This window comes from Crocodylus porosus, unplaced genomic scaffold, assembly GCF_001723895.1.
Source record: "Crocodylus porosus isolate Cpor-Errol unplaced genomic scaffold, CroPor_comp1, whole genome shotgun sequence".
Taxonomy (NCBI): Eukaryota; Metazoa; Chordata; order Crocodylia; family Crocodylidae; genus Crocodylus; species Crocodylus porosus.
The window spans coordinates 160452308-160473315 of record NW_017728906.1 but is presented as its reverse complement, the minus strand read 5'-3'; the positions used below and the strand labels follow the sequence as shown (position 1 = coordinate 160473315).

At 39.7% G+C, this 21008-nt stretch overlaps 1 protein-coding gene across 1 annotated transcript in view; it reads left to right on the top strand.

Annotated features, from left to right (window-relative positions):
- Positions 1–21008, top strand: part of LOC109305524 (neurobeachin-like) — a 95337-nt gene that overhangs the window by 70002 nt on the left and 4327 nt on the right. Inside the window, exons 10-11 of the mRNA XM_019528519.1 lie at positions 2128–2261; positions 18175–18283. Of these exons, the coding sequence (XP_019384064.1) occupies positions 2128–2261; positions 18175–18283 (243 nt within the window). The remainder of the gene's footprint in view (positions 1–2127; positions 2262–18174; positions 18284–21008) is intronic.

Sequence of the window (21008 nt, the reverse complement as noted above, 5' to 3'; positions counted from 1 at the left end):
TAGTCTGCCTCATAAAAAGGGGTATTGACTCTTTGGGACGCTTTCTCCATCTGGACCAGCACCGTGCCACATCACCTATCCACCCAGAGGCCCTACTGGTGACTGCCCCCTCTGGACAACACCTGCTGGACATAGACCCCTTTCCAGCCTGGATAGGTAGCTCTCACCCCCCACCCTCTCTTCAACCAAGGACTTGGACTCTGTTTCTCTCCCCTACCTGGACTCCAGCCGTTCCACTGAGTCTCTTTCTTCTGCTGCCATTGTGGGTGTGTGTGTGTATGCGTGTGAACCAATAACTTCATGGGTCTGTGTAGTAAGTTGTCTGTTTAATAAGCCTGTTATTTGGACCCCTGAGTTAGGTTTTGCTTTACTGTGATTTGGCCCTGCTCCAATCTCTGTTCTTTGCCCCTCTAACTTCTGTCTCATTTCTCCCTCTCCTGCTTCTGGCTCTCTGCCACCTCTAACACCATTTCTGAGCTCCTCTCTGCCTGCAAACCCCCTGTTTCTTTGCCACTGTCTTATCCCCACTGCCTTTTCCCCTGAGCAACCAGGTTTCTGCTTCAGTTTCTTTCCTGGCTGTTTCCTCCTTGCCACCACTTATCTGCTCCCCCACCCCCCAATATTTCAGCTGTCTGTCTCAGTTTCCAGCCCCAAGCTCCCAGGTTTCTGTCTCTTCCTTGCCACCAGGCTTCTTTTTTTTTTTTTCCCTCCCATGCACCAGTGACCTTGAGTAACCCTGGGGCCACTTGATCTTAAATAAACCCAGGCCTCAGTTCCTCAGTCAGCTTCTCTCTAGCTTCTCTCTAGTCCACCAGTTCTAATCCTGGTTCTGGCAACTTTCACTCCCTACACTTTAACTTTCTCTCTCTCTCACCTTAACCTTCCCCCAAGTATCCCAGAAACCCTGAGCATCCAAGTTAGGAACTTACCTATGTGTAGGTGGGTTGTATGTGTGAACTGGTGAGTGTGTGTGTGTGTGTATGTGTGTGTATATATATTGTGTGCATGATAGACGAATGAATGATCTGTGTATGTGTACTGAGTGTGCGGGTGTTGACAATTGATTTGTGTCTGATTTTTAGTATGTAGTGTGTGTGTATGTGCTTGAACTGGTGGTAGGTATGCATGTGCCTAGGCTGCTTTGGATGTGTATATGTCTGAGCTGGTAGTGTGTTAATTTTCAGCTAAAACAATCATTCTCACCTAGGTCTTTCTTTTGCTTGGTCTGAAGCCAAAAATAATGGATTGCAATGCATATTTTACACCACCAACTATAGCTTGTGATATATTGAGAGCTTTCAGCGTTATTTCCCAGCCCAGTTATTTTGAGTGAAACAGATAATGAAATCAGTAAGTTTAAAAATGTTCAGTTTAATGTTCAAATTGAATCCTCTAAAGAATTCTCAATTTTAAATATTTACTCTTCATGTGCCAAAGTGCAATAAAGGATGTTAAATAAAGGACAATAGAGGATGTTACCTATAATAACAGACCTACTGAATTCATGGTGGAAGTAGAGTGTGTGGCCAAACCTTTAATCTTGCATGTTCCTCTATGTGCACCTGACCCCTTGCTCCCCCCCGCTTCTGTTCCCTGCTGCTGATTAGCAGAGGACCCCGCCACTCTCTCCTGATCAACAGGGAAACTAAAACTGTGGTTTTAAACTGGAATCATTTTTGCCTCCCCGACCATCAGGAGCAAACATCAGGGCCATTTGGGGCACCTCAGCCAATCAGTGGTGAGAGGCAAAAATGGTGCCATATTTAAAACTGCAGTTTTTGCCTCCCCGCTGATCAGGAGCGAGCCACAAGCAAGGCTCCTCTACCAATTGCAGGGGCGTGCGGGAGAACTTGCAAGATCAAAGGAGCCATAGCATACCCCACTTCCGTCATAAATTCGATAGGTCCCTCCCTATAAAGGTCTTGTGTAAAGTATTATTTTGTTTAAGCTGTTCTTGTCTACAATTCATCTGTCTTGAAGATTATAAAAGTGATTATAGCATATAGGAAGTCACTGTATTTGTAGAGTTTAAAGCTCAAAAGGTAACTAGTTTCTTATCTCACAGGCTTATATGTCGTGTACTGATAGAAATGTTTGAGAAACTTTTTTGTCTTTTTTTTAACATAGGATGTGAAGGCTATAGTAACCCACTCAATTCACAGTGCAATTCATTCGATTGGAGGGATTCAGGTTCTTTTTCCTCTGTTTGCTCAATTAGACAATCGACAGCTACATGACAGTCAAGTAGAAACAACTGTCTGGTAAGCTTTGTTTCATCAAGTTCTTTTATCAGTAAAATAAGCTAGCAACATTTTAGTTTTTCTTGTGGTAAGTTGTTAAACTAGATGCTGTAACTTGTGCTGTTTGTGTACTGTTGTTGGACTAAAATAAATACAACTTTAAAGGTGCTTATCATTGACCTGTAAGACATGACCTCCTTAAGAAGTTTTTTTTTTAAGCCATAGGGAATTAAGTAGAAAAATTAAAATAATTTAGTACCTTAAGTACTGAGTTTAGAGGGACTCAGAATATGCTATCTCAGTTGTGGAAAATTTTTAAATTTTGACCAGATGTGTAAATATTTTATAATGCTGTAGATTTTGCTTAATCAAGGTTCTCTTTAGTTCACTTTTTATTCCAGTTCAACTCCAAATTTATAAAGGACACTTGTTTCTGTAGTAACACTGCTACGTAAGAAGTTGCAGGGTTGCACCGAGTTAGGGTATGTCTACATTGTAGTCATTGCTGTGATTTCAATTATTTTTTGACATACCCAAGATGCTTTAAAGCAAAATGGTTTAAAGATTTAAACTAATTCAGGTTGTGAGAGTACTATGGCTGTGGTTACATAGAATTTAGTATAGGTTGTAAATTGTAGAAGCTGGATATAGGCTTGTATAATTAGTCAGCTTAGAACTGCTAAACTTCCCAAGCTGTCAATTCCCAAGCTGAAATTTAAAGTTAACTTCTGTTTATCCGCAGTAACCGCAGTTAAGAAATCAGTCTGTTGAAGGCTGCAACATGCTCCAGCAGGATGGAGTGTTTATCTAGTGCTGCAGGAGGAGCTACGGGTTATTGAGAGTGAGGGATGTGACCCAGTGGTGGTTCAAATGAGGAGGGTAACAGAAGCAGGGTGTGGTAAAACTGAAACATATTCTTTGAGATTTTTCTTTGTATTTGTCCATGCATAAATTATAGAGAAAAGGGCAACTGATCCCAAAGGACCTTCTAGAAAGCAGTGCTTTATTGTGGCAGTTTAATATCTCCCTCATTGCTTTGAAATATATTTTTAAAAGAGCTGCGCAATGCAATCCAGTTTATTTGCATTTTCAGGGCTCGTTATATGCCAGGCATAAGGGGGAGGGGTGATTCTTCTACTTAGAATGAGTATTTGTATTTTGGCTTATATTTTTCAGTAATTTGGGGTAGTTTTTAGGAAGTGCATTAACTGTTTAGCTTTTTGTACTATTGTGATTTTTTGATCCTTAGATGCAGTAACTTTTTTAACAAGAATGTATGGGAAATGTGAGATTTTTAGTCGCTTACAAATTCATTGATATTTTTGAAAGAGTGGTAAATGGAAGAGGTGTCATTATTGAAGTTACTAAAACTTTTGAGAAAAGAGAAAGAAAAAACATTTTGCATTCATTTCAGTTTACATATTGATTTCTCTTTCCCCCCCTCTCTCCCCACCCAGATATACACAGGCAGAGAGCCTGTGAAATGAAATTGCTTTTTTCATTTTAATATTACTAGTAAACCTAGTCTCATGATATTGTGGCAAATTGTGTGTTCCCCTTAGAGTGACATAAACATCCTAAAAACTGCATAAAAAACTCACTTGTTCTGTGTGTATTTTCAAATGAAATGTTATAATTAATGCCTACAGTTCTCAAAAAATAACTATAATTATTTGTTGCCTGCATATTGATCTCTTTTTTTTTCCACTGGAGTTATACACCGACAGAGAGCGTGTCTTTGTTTGAAAGATACTTTTTTGATGCTTACAGTTTCAGTATGATCTGTGCATGATCTGAAGAAACTTACATTTTAGCTGCTCTAAGGGAGAAACTTACATTTTAGTAAAACTATCGCTCAGGAGAGTTCATCTGCTGTTTTCATCTAACTCATGTCTGTATGATCCTAAACTGTAACCTGTTAGCTAATCACTGTGACTCTGAATGAAGAAGGATAAACTTGAAGTGGCTCCATTTTTATTAGTGCGGAATCATGCAAACATTAACAGTTGCATTGTAATAGTTTATATCAATATCCTTTACTATAGATACATTTATCACAGTATTTCTTAAATATGCATATATCTGTGACTTCAGGGGCATAGAAGCAGACAAAATTAATTGCTGCAGTTAGGGAAGAGCATGTATGAGGTATCCCTCTCTCTCTGTCTCTTTGTGCTGACTTAATGGTCCACCCATTAAACAAATGAGTTTGTAAAGAGTGAAAGAATGAATTATTCTATTTTAAGGAATACAGTGAGATTTAAATATAAATTTTAGAAAGACTAATAATCTCTCTAATTCTTTTTTACTCTGTGGCCTTTCTTGTGAAAACATCCACAAAAATAACTTTAGAATACAGAAACCAATCTATGGAGTTAGCTAAACTCATCAACATTGAAGTTTTCTCTGCTTCAGTCAAGTGCTGCATTTCCTTCACAGACTGAAGCTCTTATGTAATCAGATTGTTATTTTTTAAATTTCTGAACAGGATCTGGGATTCATCATATTTAGCATTGTACAAATGTTTACTATATCAAGAGAAAAAACCTTGCTCTGAAGAACATATATTCTAAAAGACTAGACTGATGAATGGGGAAGAGATGTAACATAAAAACAAATGATTAAGGTGGAAGCTGGCATATACTATATATTAAGCACTTATCTTTTATTTTTGATAGTGCAGAGATAGAATGAGACTTCAGACTTTTGTCAGAAAAGGGAGTTAAAATAAACAAGGAAGCAGGAGAATAAAAAGTAGGGGAGAAAGGACATTGACTGGCATAGAAAGAAAGGCAGAAAGGAAAGGAACAAAGAAGGGAAAGATGCAGAAACACTGAGGTTATGTAGACCATGGTTTGCTGTGGGAGAACAGGGATGGAGATGAGAGGTGCCTTTATCTATATCAGCTATTTTAGACTTTTCTTATTTTATATATTTTATTAGTTGAAACATGTCTGTTCAACCCCTTTCATTTTTCAAAATGTTATAATTGCACTTCCCAACATTCCCTTTTCATACCCTTTGTCACTTTTTGTTTTTAAATGCATTTTAAACAATTTTTAAATGTGTTAATCTATAAATGTATAAAATTATCTCTTTATAGATATAAGAAGTTTCCATATAGTAGTCTTCTTTATACAATCACTTTTTTGTATTTGAATACTATTATTAAATAGCACCCCAGTTTTCTCTTCTCCGGACTAAGGCTGCATACGCACAATCAGCTGATCTGAGTTTATTTTCCTGGTAGGTAGAAGAACTTACCCAAAGAACCCTAAACAGGCATTTCAATGTTGAGACCCTAAAGAGCAGAGAGCTTGCACAGCAGCTGGTCAGCCAGTAGGCGCCCTGTGCATGCACCTCTGTGGACTCTGCTGGCTCTCTTAGTCTGCTTTGAGGCATGTGGCAGTAGTGCATAGGATAGCACTACTCGGCCTGTGGATTGCTGCAGTTTAACGTGGAGACTGTGAGAACATGTTCTGCTCCTTGCTCTGTTGGAGAATTGTGCTGAGGCTTCAATCAGAAGGGAACACATGCACAGACTCTTGCTCTCCCAGGAGCAATTTAACCCTGTTTCTTCCTAGTTTATTATTCTTCTGGAGCAGCCATTTTTGCTCTGGGAGTAAAATCCTGAACATCTGTATACAGGCAGTCCTCGACTTACGACTTTTTGAGTCACAACAAACAGCATTTACAAAATTTTAAATTGCCACCCTATTTCGAGGTTCCCACGCCGGTTTCACTTTTACAGTGGTTGACACAGCTGTGTCCAGCTAGTTAAGTATGTTGTGGTAGTGGGGAGGGAAAGAGGTATTGGGGGGCAGATCAATGCCCCTGCAGTGAGGGAGAGATTGGGGCTGAGACCTGGGCTGGGGCAAGCACTGCCCTGGGAGGTGGTGGGGTGACTCGTGCCACTGCATGCTGTGGGTCCAGGAGCTGCTTGTGTAGTGGCTTGTCCAGTGGCTCTCGCTGCTGCTCCCGTTGCTGGTCTAGGAGGGCATGGGGTGAGGGCATGTGCCCCAGGATCTGTGCAGGGTGGGCGGGGCCAGGACTGCACTGGGCTGCACTCCAGGTGGAAGATGGAAGGTGCTGACACCGGGGCCTATGCCCCCCAGCTGCTTGCCCAGTCTGAGTGGGGCCAGCGCAAGCCTGAGCCACTGCGCTGCCTCTGGACAAGTGGTGCACAGCAACAGGAACCAACTCAGTCTCCCTTTACCTCCCAGACAAGCAGAGGCTTTGCCCTGGCTGGGCAAGTGGCGCGTGCCACCTGAAAACTCGCTGCAGCCCTCTTATAGCCCCCACTCTGCTGCCTTCCCTGCCCTGATCCAGAGGCACGCACTCCCCATGCCCTGCCACCGCTTGCCCAGCCAGGACAAAGCCACTGCTCATCTGGGTGGTGAGAGGAGGACAGACTGGCTCCTGCCACTGCTTATCACTTGTCCAGAGGCAGTGCAGCAACTCAGTCTCATGCTGCCTGGGCGAGCAGCAAGGGGAACATAGCCCCTGCTCCCAGCGCCTTCCACCCAGTGCGCAGTCCAGTGCAGTCCTGGCCCCACCTGCCCAGTGCAGGTCCTGGGGCACACGCCTCCACCTCATGCCCTCCCAGACCGCCAGCAGGAGCAGCAGCAAGGCTGCCGGACAAGCTGTCACACGAGCAGCTCCTGGATTGGCAGCGCACAGCGGCATGAGCCACCCCATCCCCACCCTGGACAGTGCTTGCCCCAGCCTGGGTCCAAGCCCCAATACCTTCCTTGCTGCCTCCCCGAACCTCTTCTCTCCACCCACCACAACAGACTTACCAGCTGGAGACAGCTGTGTCGACTGTCAAAGGAACCAATCCCCCATTTATAACATTGGTCCTGTGGAAAAATTGGACTGACTTAAGACTCAGTTTTCAGGAACCAATTGTGTTGCAAGTCTGAGGACTGCCTGTACTTGTGGTTACTCCTGGGAGACCAGTGATTCTTTCAGTAGAAACTGAACGTCTGTACATGACCTAAATCAGCTCATTTCTTCATACCTTTCCTCATACATTGCATTTTCAAAACATTTAGTAATTTTTTATCTCTTCTGTACTCTGCAGTGCCCAAGAATGGTGCCCAATACTCCAGGGAAGCCAGTGTTGAATAGACTGGAAAAATAACTTCCTGTTATAACATATGATACTCCTGTTAATACACCCAATATACTGTTAATTTTTTGGGGAATGATATTGTTACTTCTACTATCTATATCTTTGTCTTATCTCTTCTCTACTTTTGAGCAGTGAAATAATAAAATATCCAAAAGCTTTGCTGTCAACACTTCAGAGGTTCTTATATTTACCTACTCCAAACAAAACAGAACAATATAATATACATTTTTACCCTAAAAATAGGGTTTTTTTCTTGTTTTAGATCAATGGTTCTTAACCTTTTAGAGTCAAAGCACCACTGGTTTGACTCAAGGCACCCCTCAGAAAATAATAGCTTTTAGTTTTCACACTTATTTCCTACAGAAAAACAGTAGAGCAATTCTTGTGTTGCAGTAAACTCAGAAAGACCACAACAAGTTCTAGAATGTTTTGACATTACAGATTCCTATTTGCAATCTCCAGGTTTAACTTGTGAATCATGTGTAGGTGTTCACATATCTAACAGTACAATATTCAGCAGCATCCTGTGGTACTGTTAAAAGGATCTCACAGTACTCTAAGGTGCTATGACACCCTGGTCGAGATTCGTTGATTTATATGGTACATCAATTAAGCTGTGTACACATGTTCAAATAATTTGGGAGAATTCTCCCAGGTTTGTTTGCCTGGTAGAAAATTAATCTGGAGATGCCTGAACAGATATTCAAATGTTCAGCCTTTGAATAGCAGCTATCTTGCAGTGCTGATGCCATACTGCCAGGGGGGCCCTCTGCACATATCTCACTGTGCTCTGCAGTCTCCTTGGGCATTTATACCATACTTTTTCATGCTGAGGCATGCTGGAGATCCAGTTTCTTGGAGCAGACTTGATTAATTGAGTCTGCTCTGCACACAAGCTGACACGTACCATGCTGCATCATTTAATTGGAAAAGTGGTGAAATGCACATCAGCACGGAGAAAATGGCGGTGGTGTGCTTTTGGACTAATACACCACAGTGTTTTAGTTAAAAAAAAAAAAAATGGACGACCACCATTTTCTGCATGCTGACATGCATTTTGCCGCTTATACAACCACATGCATCCCAGAGCAGGATGCTTTTCAAAGCATACGGTACATGCATGTGTAAAAATGCCCCTTAAGTCTGGATGGTGACAGATAGAAGCTGTGCACAGGGCATCCTTAGTTGGCTGATCCAGTCAGGCAATTGGCTGCTTGTGTCTCCCTGCAACACAATGTGGAGATTTTGAAGGGGTCATGTATGTTACTTGTCTAAAGCAGCAGAGCCCAGCCAGAAACACTGTCCCTGGGAGGAGATGAGGGGAGAAAGCAAAGGACCCTGCGTTGCTGGAGGAGTATGTTCTTGCTTCTCTCAGAAGAGAATGTATACAGATATTTGCTCTCCTAGGAAAAAAACTGTCTTGAGAATGATTTAACTCTGGTTGGTGTATGGTTATTTTTCTCCTGGATCAACTGTTTTTTCTCTGAGGAAAAAAGTCCTGAACAGCTGTACACTCATGGTTTCTCTTGGTCTGTACATGACCTTACAGTGTCTTGTTCAAAAGGGAAATCACACAACTTGGATCTTAATACTTTTTACTTTTCCTCTTTGTTTCTTCAATAATTTCTACCAAGAGAAGTAGCGTGTCTTTAGTTGCTGTGATGCAGCTAAATTCTTTTGATAAATGTGCATTGGGATTATAATATGGAAGGATTAGTCATATGACAGTGTTACCAAAAAGCAAAGATTCAGTACATTTGGAGAAAAATCAGAAGAGAAGCAAGAAGATTTTTATTGTTTAAAGCATTTCAGAGATAAAGTAAGACATGGAGCTTATGTTTAGTATTCATATCCTACTAATTCTTAAACTGGAATCCTACAAACTCTTACCCTGCAACATACACGTTGGACTCTGAACTAGCTGTTACAGCTCAGGAAATAGAGCTTGGTTTCATTGCAGATAGTTTTCTAAAAATGTCATCTTAACATGCAGCAGTGACCAAAAAAGCCAAGAAAAGGTTGGTTATCATTAAGAAGGGACTTGAGAACAAAATGGAGAACATCATCGTGCTATTATACAAATCCATGGTGCACCCACATCTTGAATATTGTGTGCAGGTCTCATCTCAAAAGGGATGCAGTAGAATTTGAAAAGGTACAGAGAAGGATAACCAAAATGATCAGGGGCTTGGAGCAGTTGCCATACCAGGAGGCAGTAAAATGGCTAGGATTCTTCAGTTTGGGAGGAAGCAGAAGATGGGGTGGGGAGGGGGGAAGATGGAGGTCTGTAAAATCATGAAGGGTGTGGACAAAGTGAACAGGGAACTGTTGTTCATCAAATCCCAGAATACTAGAACTAGGAAGTACATGCTGAAATTAGTAGGTGACGGGCGTGTCTACATGTTGCCCCACGGTCATGTAGCAACATGCTACGTTGCCGTATGGCATGCTACAGTGTTGTAGTGATCACATATGTCTACACATGATTGCCAGCTATGTTGCCATAGTGGCATGCTTCCCAGGTATAGCACGCTGCTGCAGTGACATAGTGGTGAAATCTAACCATGTGTCATGTGTATGCTGCAGTAACTGCCTGTATTGCACGATGTTTTAGTACTTCCAGAAGGAATTACTGAGGAATTACTAAAGCACAACACCATAGCAACATCGCCATATGGTACCGTGTAGATGCACCCAACAGGATTAAAGCTAATAGAGATGGAGGGAGGCGGGAGGTTGGAGGTTTTTTGGTTTGTTTTTTTTACACACAACACACAGTTAACTTATGGAATTCATTGTGACAGGAGGTCTTGGAGGAAGACAGCCTAGCCAGGTACAAAAAGGGCCATTGAACAGAATCGTTGGTGATGTTTCCTTTTGTACTCTAAATCAGTAAATGGCAGATGCCAGGAAGGGTATTGATCACTCTAAAGATATCCAGTTCAGTGCTCTCCCTGTGTAATATCCATTTCTGTCACTGTTGGTGACAGGATACTGGGCTGGAATGGCCATTGGTCTGATCCAGTATGGTACTTCCTATATTCTTATCTTATAGTCTTGGATTGCGTACAATAGACTGGAATCAAAGAATAATATATACATTATCACATATTTAAGAAAGGAAATGCAATGATTGGAGCTGGTTAACATGTTCAGATATTGACTTTTTGACTCAACACTCAGATTAGTTTGTTAAAATAATTAAAATTCATTCAGTTATCTAAGTTGCTTTAGTTATGGCATTCTTCTACATCTTTAGCTAAATATATCTGTTGCCTCTTGAGACAAACTATGGAGGGCACCAGTGGGTAAAATGTCGTCCTAGCATTCCTAGTCTGCTTTTCATCTTTTACTCTGAATACTTGCTAGTTCCTTTTCTGCCTTGGTGTATCAATTACCTTTCAGGATCAGTGATCTATCCAGCTTTTTTGTGTATAAGTGTTGCCTTTGTCTTGTTCCTGCCTTCAGTTTGCAGTTATCCCACATCTGCTTTTGGATGACTGAGTTAAGCAAAACAGAATGCAAAAGAGAAACGTAGTGGGATAAGTTAATTATTTGAATCTTTGTCTCTATATCTCTTTCAATTAATTTGCTAGTCCATAGCAGTGCTGTTCTTATCACTTCTACTCTGATCTGGTCTTGTATATATTTTTTTCCTATCACTAATCTCTCTCCTCATTGTTTTACATATAGGCTGCTTGCAGACGTTAAAAAAATAAAACAAAACAGTGCTTTACTTTAAACTCAGTACGTTCCTGCCGTGAGCCCAGTGCATTCCCAGAAGAGGCAGTCCATTGTTAGACCTGGCTCACCCAATGTCTGTATAGATCAGATACCTTAGTGGGGCTTTTCTGGCATTTCCATCTATAGCTCATTGAGGCGCCCAATCTATACAGACACTGCAGAACCGGGTCGAAGTAATGCGCAGCTTATTCAGGTAAAGCATTTTTTAAAAAATATCTAAAAATAGCCCTAGAGACCATACACTTTGGTATGATTGAAATATGGAACCCAAAAATGTATTTGAATCTGTTACTACACTGAGATAAACTACCTTCAGTTAACTAGCAAGACTGTTTCAGTCCAGCTCCCCACTGGCAGCTGTGGCCTTAGGCATTACTGACATTAGGTCTGATATAAAAGCTGTTTCTTCCTTTATACTATCAGCTCCTACCAGGAGCCCTTATGGGAAACCATTATCCAACCACTTTCCTCTCCACGTTTCACAGCGGATAGGGTTGGAAGGGACCTGAGCAGATCATCAAGTCCGACCCCCTGCCCTGGGCAAGAAAGAATGCTGGGGCAAATGACCCTGGTAGGTGATGTTGGAGCTAGCAGAGATGGATGAGACCTCATGTAGGACAGACTATGGCAGCAAGTTATCTCACCATGGCACTGACTTACTTCAATCCAATGTGCAGCCCTTTAAGATAAAGGGGCCTCAAACCCAAGGCTTTTTTAATGCATTAACTGCATTAAAATTTTCTAGACTTTACAGTTAAATTTTAATTCCCCATAATGAGTCCTCCTGGATACCAGATTTAAGGTTGAAATGTGCACTGTCTGTCAGGTGTGCCAGAGTGGGGAGGAATCCTTTCCAGATTTCAGAATTTCCTAGCTCCTCAGATGATACAGTATTCAGTGAGGTAGTTTAAGGGTGGGGATTGAAGTAGTGCTGAAACAAGCACTATAACATGGACAGTGGCATGTTGAAACCTTCATCCCCCTCTACCTCCTGCAGTCAGCAGTCTTCATCTAATGTCATTACTACCCCAGTACCACTGCAAATGGTGTTGAATGAAAAACTCTGGGGCCTAAATCTGATGTCTGATACTCTGTGGGAGAAAAAGGGAAAACCAAAGAGGCAGAACCCCTCCTATGCACACTCCCAGAGAGTAAGTCAGACAGAAGGCAGGTTAGGGATGGCACACCTTATAATAGTCTGGGGACAAAGAACAAGATGGAGTTCCTGGAACAGTGACCTAGTTGCTCTGAGGTGAGATCTCATTCACATCATCTCCAGTCCCTAGAGAGTCTCACCTACTCCTGACCCCATCAGAGCGGTCCTGTCCCACGGCTAATAGCCTGAGTGTTTGAACAATTTGGTAGTAAAAGAAAGCCCTTCTTGTTTTGTGACAATGGTAATGGCCCTTTAAATCTATAACAGGCCAAGCTTATTGCTCTACAAACTGCTGTTTCAAAACCCAGCAGGATGGGTTTCCTTGATTTAGGTACCCTTTCCCAACCTGCACTATAAGCACAATCAACAAAGTAAAGTCTTGGTGTGAGCTCCTTTTATGCCTTCTGTTAATGAAAAGACAGTAAAGTAACCAAGATCAAACCTTACCCCTTAAGATGATTATTATGTAGGTTCTTCCTTCAACACTATTCAGCACATATTAAGGGACTACTTTTTTCCCCTTACATTGAGCTGAAGTGATAGGTCACCTACCAGTGAATCAAGAGACTCCTATTACTCTTTCTGAACAGCTTTGCCACCTGTTGATAACACGAGATGTTGCAGGCTCCTATTGTGTATTCCATTCTTCTTTGTAACTGTCTTCAAATAAAAGACTTTATTCTATATTGCATTTTCTAGTGAATTGAAAATAATTGCCACACAGTGTACTATATTCCTGTGTCAAAACTAACCATTTTTTTTATATAGGACTATACAATTTTATGCATATATTCATTTTCACTATTAGCAATAGGTTGAGATTTCAGGTATCATTATAGTAACAAACGTGGATGAAATCTGTTTATAAAGATGTTTTTCAAAAAACAAGTGAATCCAGAGAGCTAAAGATTTTCATTCTTTAAAATATCTTCGTTGACTTGTTTGTCACGCTGTTTGTGCAGATGAGAAACCTTGACAGTTACAGTTGCTTGTGTTTTCATCCAACTTAGACATCCAATGGCCACCCAATTTATAGTCCAAGATAAAGTTAGCTAACAAGATAAAATCTATGGAAGAAATACTGCTGGAAAGAGGAAAAAGTAGAGGTATTGATGAAGATCGTGACTTTTCACAACCCTAACCCTAACCCATCACATTCTGGATGAATGATGATTTACTTGCATACCACACATCCTTCCCCAAAAAGTCAGTTGAAAATTGGAGTAGAAGCAGGGTGACACTGATGCAAGCAGGCTGCCATGCTTTTGCCTCTGCCAGCCTCAGGGAGGAAGAGGATAGAGTTCAACCTTCAGGGTTAGAGCTACGGTGTTAACTTTGTCACCAGTACAGCCACTGTAGTCAGGATCCCCTGCAGACAGCATTTAGCTTTTTTTCTTTATTCTATCTTCTAAAGTATGTGTTTTGTTTCGGGGGGAGGGGGAGAAGGGGAGGAGTGTGGTATGTGAGAAAAAACAGTGAGTCATATATCTACAGTCTGTAGTTGGGGGTTGTAAGCTGTCTTGTCAGATTTTAATTTAAGGAATGGCATTATTGAATGCAGTGTTGAAAAATGATTGCAGGATCAGAAGATTAAAATGTACTAGGTACTAAACTATGGTCTAGAAGAGGGAAACAATTTACAAGAAAAGCTAACTAATAAATATCCTTGGTTTCATAATGCGTTTGCCATAAAATAGTTGATTGTGACTGAGTTACATAGGCAAAGGACTCCAGGAAAATAATGAACAAATACAAGTATGAATGACATCCTTGACCATATTTGGATGGTGACCTCACACGTTGTAAGTAATGCACAACTTATAATAAACATACTCACTTCCCTTGCTAAATGTTTTACCAACCTTCCAAGAATACACTGGCACATCTGGAAGAGATGTTTGTCGTAGATTATCATAGTTTCAGGTGTTAACCATGATAAGATGCATAGTCTTTCAGAGACTTTTGTTGCCTCTATTAAATGTTAAATTGTAGAATAAGAAGTATAGTATCATCCACTGAAATGTATAGGAGTTTCATACTATGAGTTGAAAAGTTTATTTCTAGTTTTGTTTATGAAAAAGTACTACTAGAAACTTTTTTTTGACCTAAGATTCTCCTCTGTTTGGCAAAAAAACCCACAACCCCATAGTATATGTTTGATTCAATATTGGTTGACGTATACTTGCCATTGTGTGTTTCCTATAATTTAGTTGCTGTGCAGACAAACTGATGTGTCCTAGACAGGACATGGTATAGAGGAGATGTAGGAATGGGCTGAAGTATCCTTTATATTTGCCTTTGTATCTAGGGGAGTTGGAAATAGGCAAGAATGGAGAGAAATTTTGTATGGCAATGCACAGAATTTTGCAAGTTTAATGTGAGCCCTGCAGCAATCCGATGCATTTTAGTTTCTGGTAAGTTTGTTAAATTCTGTTTGAAAATGTTCATCTTGGAAGGTGGCCTTCTAATAAATATTATTTCCCCTATGGCAACAGTAACCACTGTTAAAGGATCTTTTTGGCTGTATGGTTCTGCTGAAAAATTTGATTATAAACTTCAATATTTCAGGTATAACACATTTACTAACATTTTGAATGGCCAATATAATATGATTAAATGATTTTGTTAGATGTCCCCAGAAATACATTAAAAACTATGGATTCAGTCTTGTAAATGAACTGATCAGTATCTTCTAGGATCAGAATATGGTGTTAGAGTGAGCAATTATTTATTTTAGTCTTATTTATGTGCTCTGTTGAAAAGTCAGTCTTTACAGATATTAAAAGGGCAATAGCGTATCTTGAGATTTGTACAACTGTTAGATCCTTCCAGGGAAGCAGACTGAACTTTCTGTAGTACAGAGCATATATGTTACGTATTACAAGTACAAACGTGGGTTCTTCTCTTTACTTTTTATTTTAATTAAGATTTTCTTTGGCCACTGTTTTCTTTTTAGTATAGTCTTTTCCTTTCCCAAGACATGACAGGAGCAAGTTTAAGCAAGGCTTTTGGAACAAATTCTAGTATATAATCTGTTGGGGTTTTTTTTTCCCTTTCTTTTGATCATTTCCTTCATTTAGTATGTTCAGTGGCAATTTAAAAAAAACATTTGTGAACTAGCCCTGTATTTCTTACTTATACCAGTTGACATTTAGAGAGACTATTACTGCACAGAAGAATAGATCTGTATAGTCAAACAAACCTATTATAAATCAACTATTTTTTCACCAGTTTCACCAGTTGTTGGGTGCTACTGTTCATCAGTGCTGTTGTATCCTTATTCAGTAATGTCCTAAATTGCTTTAAATTTGTAGGAGAATGTGAGATGGTTCAGTTTAACCTCTAATTTCTCTAGTACTTAGAATTTTCATTATTTGAGGTTGCAACAGTCCATTAATATGTTCTGCCTCAAAGATTTTAATACATATATACTGCTATAGTTTTTTTCTCATAAAAGGAAAGCTTTTGTGGTAGATCATATATATTGTGTTTTTCATAGACCTCAAATAAGGTTGTGACTCATTGTGTGTGTTTGTATGAGGAAGTAATAAGGTTACGCCCATGACTTGTGAGTTTTACAATCCAAGTGGATGTAATGGATAAATGGATAGAAACAAAATACTTGCAAGGGGTCACACACTAGGGCACTGATAGAATTTGGAAACAGAAGCCAAGTATGAAGTCTCACATCAGGATCCTGTCCATGAGACAGCTTTATTTTCACCCTTTGTTAAACTCATCGGCTATTATAATTTCTGATTATGATATCAGTCCTATCATGTTTATAGTTCTGGACCTTAAACTCCTAAAGATTTATGCTTTCGTTTTTAGCATATGGCAAGTAGTTCTTTTGAAGTTACTGGAACTACTTGCAGTAAGTAATACTAAGTAAAGATGTAAAATCTATGCAGGATTGTTGCCTTAGCTTCTGCATGGTTTAGTTATTTCTAAATATAGACCAATCTAATGTTTCCTATCTATCATTTATATAGAAACACTTAAATGCCTCTCACAAACTGCCACCGAGTAAAATTGTTCATGTTAGATATGAGAAGCATCTTCAGATTTGTTACTTAAAGTAAATGGTTAAAAGATTGTTTTAGGTGCTAAATAAAATTGTAGAAGCTTCTATTAAGGTAGAAAAAGATAAAGTTGGTGACTATAACCTGTTCTGAAATTGGTATGACAGTTTGACAAGCTGATTTTATGAAAAGGTTTGGAGTACAGTAACTGGACGGTGTCTATATTCTTTCCCTGCTGACAATTTGTAAAGAATACTGTAGGCGGTTTGAGACTGATTATTATGACCTTACAATAATGAAGCAAAAAAAATGCTTTTTCGTGGTCACAGCATGTACTTTCACATGCCAACACTACTCACCAAGAATAATCTGTCCCGTTTCCCTCAGCACACTGAAAATGTTTTGGTGCTGGCATGGATTAAGTGGTCTCAAAAGATGTTTTGAAAAAATTAAGAAGTTGTGTTTGAGGAGCAATAGAACTTTGAGCTGGGTGGATAACTTTTAATAAAATTCAAACTTACAAAGGGAAGGTTGGATGTTTTCTATATTTCTTCCATAGTTACCAGTGCATACTTTTCTTTTTCCAGTGAGAATCTTTATAATAAAGCCAAATATACATGGAAAGATAAACATGTATCTGCATATTCAGGGAATTTTAAATGAGTTTCTTTCTAGAAAATTGATAATTGTTTTTAGCTCCTTTCTCTGTTTTTAATTCATTGCATTACATGTAGCCCTCAATTCCAATGTGTTATTTGAAAAAGATCAGTTCTTAAAATATTTTTTCTCTTTTTCTCCCTCCTATGAATTTGTTTTTCCCTTCCTGTGTACTTCACAACAACTAGTGACAACACATCTTTCCCTTTCTCTCTCTCTCAGCATCATCAGTGCATTTCTTTTCCATTCTATATCGCCTCTGACCAGCTCTATTAAAATGATTTCTTCTTCTCTTATTCTGTCACATGGTTCTCTCTCTGCCTCTCCTGGTTCTCATTCTCTTCACTTGAATGGCAAGTCTGTCCTCTGAATTGTCCCCTATCTTTTTGTCTGCCTGCAAACTGTAACTTTTTGTGACTTTTTTTGTCTTGCTATGTTGTTTAAGCACATCACTCTGAGAAGTGTTGAACACTGTTGGGCTGCTGAGTGGTTTTCTTGCTGGTCCTGGACTTGTATCCTCTTAACATTTTCCCAAATACATGACACTGCTTCTCAGCCTATGCCAGGATGCACATGAACCTTATTGTTTGGCCAGGCCTTGATGCTTGGACTTTGTCCTCATGGCTACTTTGGAGGAAATAATAAAGAGAACCCTCAATACCAATATTGTGCTCAGACTGGGCAGCATGGCCAATGTGCATGTGTAGCAGCTTTAGGCTTTGTCCCTGTCCTGTTAGTGACTATAGAGTCTGAAAGTACTGAATGGTGGTGCAGAAATGGCCACAGATTTTGCTCTGAAATTATTTAACAGTAATATTTAAAAGATTGCCAACACAGCCCATACCTGCACCAATCTAGTACTGTTAGCTGGATCTCACTCATCAGTTCCTGTCCCCTTCAGCTGCACAAGACTTTGACTAGGACTGCAAGTTCTAGGAATGGGTGTTTAAAACATGGCACAGTCCTGGTCAAACCAGTGGAGATGGCACAGACAATCTTTTGCTTCTATTTTGAATACTATCTTCCTCTTCAAGTTTTGTATTGTGTGAATGATTGATGGGAAATTAGTCATTATAAAATGTGCAACTTCTGTTCTGTTTTAAAGAATGTTCACTTTAAGCTTGTTTCTGTTCACGTTATAGCTGCTGATAGTGAAAATGTGACAATAAAGACTAATTTAGAAGTTGTGAAAACTGATAAATATTTGTACTTTACATGCAGTGCTACCCTACTGGCTTTCCTGGTTGAACTTCTGAAGAGTTCAGTAGCCATGCAAGAGCAAATGCTTGGTGGAAAAGGCTTTTTAGTCATTGGCTACCTCCTTGAAAAGGTACATCTTTAATGTTTTATATTTATTATTAATACTGACATTTTAAAAATATCGATGAATATTTTCAGTCATCTGTTTGCACTGCTAGGCTGCATCCATACAAGCATGCACATGCATTTTGTGGCCCCTCAAAGGCTTTTGAAGGGCTGCAAAATGCACCCTGCACATGTGATTTGGTTTTCCATGCTGCATATTTGCAGTATGGCAATAAATTTAGATACCGGGAAATCCCAGAAAAAAGCAGGGTGGCACATGTGACAACTACATGTGCCTCCTGAAACTGGAGCCTGGCTGGCCAGACCTGTATTCCAGCTGCTGGCCAGGCCCTGTAAGGCCAGGTCACTGCTGCTAGAGCTGCAGGAGGCTCTAGGACCTCAAGTAAGGCTGCTGGGGCCAGCCCAGGGGATTGATTGCCTCAGTAAATATCTCGGAAATATTGCCATGTGAATATTTATTATGCTATTTACAGGGTGCTTGATTTCTTTCTTTGCCCATATGCTCCTGATATATTGCTAATGTTCATTTTTATGAATCCTCAAATTTCAGTCAATTCCCCTCAAATTAAGACTCATTCCATGGAAATGGAAAGCCAGTATACATTGCAGAAAAATATGGTAGTTGTAGATAACAAACTAGTTACCAATATTGATTTCTAGAAAAATTTAAGATCAAGCTTTGTGTACAGCACATTTCAGAAGAAGGAACTGGGCGTGACAAAGATGTAGATGAAATATTGCTTGGTCTGTATTCAGAAAACAAGCAGCAAATTGTCTTAGTTGTTTATAATTGAAAGAGTGTCTCACTTCTTGATGAAGTGGAAAATAGTATCTGCAAATATCTTCTAGTTTCCCCCCCCCCCCAAATCACCAGTGATCTTTACATTAGATTAAATATGGCTGCTAGCTTTCATTCATGGTGCATTTTCTTGGAGATATTGGGTAAGGTAATCAGATCTTGAGGATGGATCAAATGGTATCTTGATGCTGTCAGCAATGAAGGCAGCACAGCACCTAGATCTTTAGTAATATTCCCAACGCCCTCCTGTAATATTGAACGGGTATAGTGTGATAAGATGCACCTGTAAATGTGCACATGACAGTCTTCTCCCAGAAATTTGAAACTATCCAACACACTTTCTCACAATGCTCAACTGTAGTCAGTCTAATCAATAGATAATACACAAGTGTGTCTACAACCTCCCCCTCCCCAACACGCACATGCGCGCGCGCACACACACACACACACACACACACACACACACACACACACACACACACACACACACACACACACACACACACACACACACACACACACACACACACATATTATATCAAAGTGCTAGACTGGTGTTTTAAGCCATCATGGTCCCAACTATATAGTTATCTACCCAACTTTGTCTCAACTATATAGTTAGTTCAATAAAAGATATGCACCTCCCCCCCCCCCAAAAATCCTTACCTCTCATTCTGTTGCATCAAAGGCAGCTGACAGACCTAATAACATTGGACACACTGTCTTAATTCATTTGCAAGAAGAAATCAACCAGTATAACCAAAGCAACTGCTATGTCATGCTCAGAATTACGATCAGATTGACAAATACTTGGAAATCTCTTCATTCTAGATATTTAGCTACCTTGCCATAGCATTAATTAAAAAAGACAGGTAAGATATTGTCACTGGTCATATTGGCAATGGTAAGTGATGCGTGGTTGAGCAAACAGCTTCCTTTTGAGAGGCTGGTCTTCTGCTTTCTCTCTGGCAGGAATCAACAGTTTCTACTAGTAAGGGACTGGACTCTTTTTAGAAATCATTGCCATTTAGTAAGAATATAAGATCTTTCAACACCTCTGTAAGAAAATGTGGCATTTGTCCCTTGAAGAACTCTGGTTTGTCCCATGGCTACAGAAAGTTCAGGCAAGATCCTTACATTTTTGTCCACAAAATTATTTTCCTTGCCACAGAAGGCATCTGTATCTGCAGCCACATGAAGGGTGCACAGAGTTATGGTGTTGTTTACCACTTCAGAAATGCTGACTATAACTGGCCCTCCTGTGTATTAAGGCACAATTTAAAAAAAATGTTTGATTGGTCTTAGCTTTAGTCCCACCAGCACTCAAGTGACCCTCTCACTTATTATCATTACTATGAACTATGGTGACCTTTGACAATGAATAAAAAGACGGAAGTATAGGGGCCACTTTATTGATGGCTAGAGACAAACCTGGTTATAAAATGTCATGAAATCATAAGCCTGGGTCTGTCAATGTAATAATGTTTTGCGAATAATGTTGGATTTCTAGAATAATGACATTCTGGAAATGCATTTCCATTAGTTACTGAGAGGTGAGCAATAGGAAATTGTTTACTACAACAGGAGAAGGGAGCCCATGACCTGATATTCAAAGGAGGCAAGAAAAAACAATGAAATCAGTTTGACGTCAATCTTTCTGTTTTTCTCTTATTCTGAGTGCCAGATAAAGTCTGAGCAGTGGTAAGAATTAAGCTGACAACCATCTGTGGTAGTCTTGTCATTGCCAGGTTGTCATTGCTACACATGGAACTTTTTTATTTATATATATAAAAATATTAAATATATATTTAAGAATATAGATATATATATCTATATTTATATATATGTAGATATATATATATGATAAATTAAATATATATAATTTTAAGAAGAACAAAGACAAACCCTCCTGCTTCATGAACATATGCAC